General features: G+C 30.7%; 1 protein-coding gene across 1 annotated transcript; it reads left to right on the top strand.

Moving 5' to 3' along the window:
- The first annotated feature begins 3,212 nt into the window (after positions 1-3,212).
- LOC107933312 (uncharacterized) lies at positions 3,213-5,026 on the top strand. Its single transcript, XM_016865494.2, has one exon. It carries the CDS (start codon positions 3,576-3,578, stop codon positions 4,773-4,775), a length of 1,200 nt encoding a protein of 399 aa, XP_016720983.1. The 5' UTR covers positions 3,213-3,575; the 3' UTR covers positions 4,776-5,026.
- Positions 5,027-6,336: the final 1,310 nt, after the last annotated feature.

Genomic DNA, 6,336 nt, shown 5'->3' with positions numbered 1-6,336 from the left:
CCATGTTGCTCCATCCTCACCTTCTAAAGCCCTACAAATCTAATCCAAAACATTTCTTCTTGCTTCAGTGAGTGGTCCATGCAATGCAAAGTCCTATCCCACATACGTCTTTCTTTTCTTTCAACACCCCTACCTCTATTCATTGTGAAAAGGATGTGTTTACTTGTTCATCACTAAACTTGTCTACACTATGTTTTTTTTTTAAAAATTAGGGGCAGCATTGTTCAAAAATCAATCCTGAACTAATAAGTGTCGAGTATTGTGATAAGGCGTATTATTAAAAAGAATAACCATGAATCCTAAAAGGATTAATCTTGATAAACGGTAAAATGAAAATGAAGAAAACCTTAGTCATTCTAACAAAAAGTGATTGAACCTAAGACTAACCGAAGTTAACTAAGAATTTGAATATAAATCTTTTCACTCCACCTATTTAATTGCTTTAGTCAAGAAAGAAAATACATGCCTACTAATTTTTTTTATATAATATATTGAATTATTCATAATCCCTACTCAACTTTTAAATAGAAAGATAAATATATTTTAACACACTTAAACTCGTTTACTTTTGTACTAACAACAATACCCATATCAATCGAGTTAGACTTAATCTACGCCTACACTAACTTTAAAAATTAGTAAAACTATAACTACCCACTGTATATTATTATTGATTTGAATTTCATACTCGAACGATCGATCTTTTGAGTGCAAAAGCTGAAGGGAGTTGATCTCATTTTCTTTCTTAAATTAAACTATAATTTAAGTAATAAATAAAAAAGAAGTTGTCCATAGTGGAAGGGCGATTCACATTGACGATCCATTGAGTCATTTCGAAACAAAGAGTGTTAGAGAGTGGATATTTGAAATTAATAAGGTAATATGATGATGTGTGAGTAATATTTACTGAAAACCCTAGCTACCTATTACCCGTTGACCAATTCCATCTGTAGGTAACTTATGATTATAACTTTACCCCAAATTTCAATATAATACATTGATATATGTAGTGTTCAGATAGCCAAAATGAAGGCCACCCATCACATGTTTGCTTTATATCTTCCTAATTTTATATTCAAAACCCCAACGACAAAAGTTTATTTGTAACCATTAATATAATTATAAATAAAATTATTAAAACATGAGTATAAGTGGCTCGTGCGGTATACTCTTAAAGAGAATAATTAGGCAGCAGATTTTTTAAAGTAAATTTATTTAAAAGTAAACATATTTTGAAATGAATGTTTTAAAGTAAACTTGTTTAAAAGTCTAATTTGTTGAAGCCGGAAGGTTGGTTTGGAATTTGAGATAAATTGGATAAAAATATTATACTCGCAAAATGAAATTAGGAAAAAGTTAGACCCGTTTAAAATATGAGTCAATTTCAAACTCTAATATTTAAAATCTCATTTGATCTGAATTATTTTCAAATTTAAATTACAGTTTTCCCTTTCTATAATAGTTACTCTCTATAACAACTAATTTTGTTAAAGAACCAATTTATTATGTTTTATTTTTACTCTTCATAACAATTTTCATCTATAACATCAACTATAAAATATAAAGTACACTATTTATAAAATTACTTTTTATAATAATATATTGCCTTAAATTTTAGTAAAAAACATTAATTCAGTAACATATTTATTTTATATAAAAAAATGTTAATAAATAGTTTATAAAATTGAAAAAAAAATTAATCGATGAAATAATATTTGTAAATTATATTAATTATATAATCTAAATATCACTAATTAATAATATTATTAAGAACATATAATTTTTTATTTTAAAATTAAAGAAAAAATCAAATATGACTTAATCTTATTATAAGTGTATAACAACCACCACATTTCTATAAAATCCAAAATTTTAGCACACAAGTGAGATTTTTATAGAAAAATTTGACTATATATATTATTTTACATTATAATTTATATCATATGAAAATTAAATATATTACTATATTATAATAAAAATAAAAGAAATATGTTAAGTTGTTTATATTTAGAAATCTAATAAATATATATAATGGTAATAAAAATATATAATCATTAAATATTAACTAAAAAAAATTATTTTAAAAAAATTAAAAAATAGAATGAGTATACTTACACGAACTATTTATAAGTAGAATTAAAAATGAAATGAGGAGGTGAGGTTTAAGATTTAAGGCGTAAAAGTAAGTGAGGTTTAAATTATGGCTCCCAACCATTATGGCTTTTCAGAAAATTGGAAAACTCTCCATTAATTAAGAAACGGTGCCACAATTTTTGTTACTTTTCAACTACATTACTTTGGGGGATTTTGGGTTATTGATTCCACCTCGGGTTGCTCGTGATTTCATTTCTATCAGTTTTGTGTTACGGGTAAGCTTTTGTTAATAAGAGCTTCCAAGGCACTGTTTGTATATAATAATTATATATTAAAATATTTCCTTGCCCAAAAGCTAATATGTTGATGATTTTTATTTATTTATTTATAAAAAAATTGGCATCAAGAACTTAATGAATGTTATTACAAGTATGCATTCCCCTTATGAGACATAACTTTGATAGGCGTGGATTTTTTAATCCTGTTTTAGGATGACTCCCTCACATACTACTAATCTCATGCTTACAACCAATCATTTAGTTTTGTATTCCTTTATTAAATATGATACATATTAGAGGGGATAATATTTGTTTAATAAAGTTTTACTAATTACCAAAAATCGAAAAAACAAAAAGAACATGTTTAATAACGTTAGTAAGTATCCAACAATGTGGAATTATGATTGTATGCTTCCCCTTTATCTAAGCTGTCAAGCTAATTCATCATTGCTAATGGGTCCCCCAAATTCGCCGTACCAGCGGTCAAGCAGTAACTTCAATTTCCCCCTAAACATACTCACCCTAAGTTGATTAGACTAAGGAATTCTGTAAAGGTACCATATCATAATTTCTCTCTAATAGTAGATTTTCTCCCACGCCTCAAACAAATATTACTTGTAATAATACTGCATAATAATGTTCTCTCAACTTCCTAACTTAATTATATATTTTGTAATGCTATTTATACCTGCATATCAATTTAGTTTAAAAATTATAAATATGTATTTTTTTTTAAATTTTATATTGGTATAAATATTCACAATTTTAATTTCGGAATATTATTTTTAAAGAGACCGCGTATAAAATAAAATAAAATAAAAAGAGCCGTTGCTTAAGATTAGATGTGGAATTTGATTCGGACAAAAAGTCATTCACTTTTTTACCTTAGTTTAGTACATGTTCACTTGTCATTATCAAAAATCCTTGTCAAAAAACATCAAATGTTAATTAAGGAAAGTAAAATTAAGAAAAACAAAATATTTAAATAAAATATTACCAATATCTCGAAACAGCTATAAATACGCACCGTTTCTTGGCTCCATAGAAGTTAGACGTCTCTCCCCCCAATAGATTGAGCTCTACCCACTTTAGTTCTCTTCGTTTTCACTGACAAAAAGAAAGTCGTAGCGGATTTATTTTCCGACGGAGATTTTTTTAATTTCCGGTGGGAATTAGAAGGCGACGTCAGTTATTAGAGCAACAATGGTCGACGTGGACCGGAGGATGTCCGGTCTGAATCCGGGCCATATAGCAGGTCTACGCCGTCTCTCTGCTCGCGCTTCCGCTCCTTCAACTCCGGCATCCCTTCCTGTACGCAACGGTCTTCAGGCTTTCTCTTCTTTAGCTGACAAAGTTATAACCCATTTAAGGAATTCGGGTTTTCAAGTCCAGCCGGCTTTATCGGACGCCGAGTTCGCCCGAGCGGAAGCCGAGTTTGGTTTCGTTTTCCCACCTGACCTCCGAGCCATATTATCAGCCGGTTTACCTGTGGGTCCAGGTTTTCCCGATTGGCGGTCTGCTGGAGCAAGACTCCATCTCCGGGCCTCGCTTGATCTTCCCATTGCTGCAATTTCCTTTCAGATAGCGCGTAACACTTTGTGGTCCAAATATTGGGGCCCCAGACCGTCTGAACCGGAAAAAGCATTACGAGTCGCAAGGAATGCGCTAAAGAGAGCTCCCCTTTTGATACCCATTTTCAACCACTGCTATATTCCCTGTAACCCGTCTTTAGCGGGTAACCCGATTTTCTTCATCGATGAGACCCGTGTTTTTTGTTGCGGATTTGATATATCCGATTTTTTCGAGAGAGAATCTCTGTTTAGGAGCTCCGTATCCAATCCGGAGTTGTTGAAAAAACAGAGATCGGTTAGTGAAAACTCAGCCGGCTCCTCCACCAATTTCTCCAGGCGGAGTATGGATGCCGGTTTGGTAAGCGGGACAAGAACACCTAGATGGGTGGAGTTCTGGAGTGACGCGGCAGTTGATCGGCGCCGGCGAAAGTCGTCGTCATCATCGTCGAATTCGTCGCCGGATAGATTCTTTGAGGTGCGGAAGACCCAAGTTCCAAAATGGGTCGACGAATACATGGAGCAAATCGGATCAGTTCTACGAGAAGGCGGGTGGGGGGAGTCCGACATAACGGAGATCGCACACGTGTCAGCATCTGGGTTCTTCGAAGGAGAGATGGTTTTATTGGATAATCAAGCGGTTCTGGATGCGCTTCTTTTAAAAGCGGATCGGTTCTCAGATACACTTCGAAAAGCGGGGTGGAGCTCCGAAGAAGTTTCGGATGCGTTAGGGTTCGATTTTCGACCGGAGAAGGAAAAGAAACCTGCCAAGAAATTATCCCCGGCGCTGGTTGAAAAAATCGGGAAACTTGCTGAATCGGTTACGGGTTCATGATTCAGCTTCCAGAAAACTTTTTTCACCCTTTTTTACTTGAAGAAAAAAAACACTCTAATTTGTATTTTGAAAAATATTGAGGGTCTCGGGGTCTGGAGTTGAGAAAAACAAAAGAGAGTAAAAATATATGGGGGCTAACGCGTTGTACCATGAAACGAAGCGCAAAAAAAGAAAAAAAGTTATAAAAATGACATTGTTGTTCATAATATATAAATAAATAATAATAATAATAATAACAGTCATTTTGATTTTATGTTTGTGTTGTGAAGTAAAATTGGTCTTTTGAACTCTTTAAATATTCTGCATATCATGTTCTCTTTATTTGGGGATTGCAGTTAAAATATTAATTTTGTAATTAGAAAAAAATTATTTTGTTAGTGAGCTGGGTCTAGGCCGGTGCACGTGTGACTGTTATATTTTATTATTATTACTCCAACTATTATTTTCAATTTTAACTAAATATTCCGAATTCACATTTCCACTTGTTGGAATATTATAAGATGTTTGGGTTGCTTTCATTTCTCTTCTCAAAGTGCAATTTCATATTTTTGAAACTGAAAAAACAAAAAGGAAGCCTGACCTTATTTTTCAGAAGGCAGGAACTGCACAAATCTGGACTTTGAATAAAGATCTCTCCTTTTAAGACACTAATAAAGAGATACATTTAATTATTATATATACTTATTACATTGAAAATATTATGATTAATATAATATTTGATACTTAAATTTTACAATTTTTCTTAATTTGATATTTAAATTTGATTTTTTAAAATTTGATACTTAAGCTTTTTTAAGTTCAATTTAGTACCTAAATTTATTAAATATTATAAAAATTATGTAAAATGCTAATAGTGTTAATTTTTTTATGCTGCAAAAATATTATCAGTATTAGAATAAATTGATGTCAAAAAATAGGTATTGAGCTATGTTTAACAAATTAATATTGAAGAAGAAAAAAATTTTAAAACTCCAAATTAAAAGAAATTCATATTTTCAATTAATAAAATAAATAGAATTAAAAGTAATTAAATATATAAAATACAAAAAAAATATTATATCATCCGTCACATATCCATTATACATTGATTATTTTTATTATTTATAAAAATAACATTATTAGTATATTAGAGTAATTTGTAAAATGTTTGAGAAGTGCCAAATTGAACAAAAAAAGAATTAAGTACCAAATTAAAAAATAAATCAAATTTAGATACCAATTTAAACCCATAGGAAAAAAATGTCCTCAAATTTAGGTATAAATATTATATTAAGGCAAAACATTATTACCCTGAAAAAAAATTTTGTACCTTAAAGAGAGAAGAAATTAAGTGTTCTTAATTTTCTTTTCTTTCTCATGCTTTGATATCTTAGAATGCAATTTCTTGAAATTAGAGAAATAAAAAAGATATATTTCTAGTTTTTTGTTTTAAAAAACTGACACCAAAACCTTCCCCGCTTTTGGCTGAGTCTTTCAACTTGCACTAACCCCACTCTCACCAAAGCCAAAACAATTTTAATACCAGCCCCGATTCGCGTTTTACCAGAAATTTTTTTAAATA

Source organism: Gossypium hirsutum, chromosome A12 (genome assembly GCF_007990345.1).
Source record: "Gossypium hirsutum isolate 1008001.06 chromosome A12, Gossypium_hirsutum_v2.1, whole genome shotgun sequence".
NCBI classification, from domain to species: Eukaryota; Viridiplantae; Streptophyta; class Magnoliopsida; order Malvales; family Malvaceae; genus Gossypium; species Gossypium hirsutum.
Note: the sequence above shows the minus strand (reverse complement) of the source record. Positions and strands in the feature narration are given on the sequence as shown.

What these genes read in the sequence shown, in the direction of transcription:
- LOC107933312 (XM_016865494.2), top strand. Translation starts at nt 3,576, where the DNA reads ATGGTCGACGTGGACCGGAGGATGTCCGGTCTGAATCCGGGCCATATA.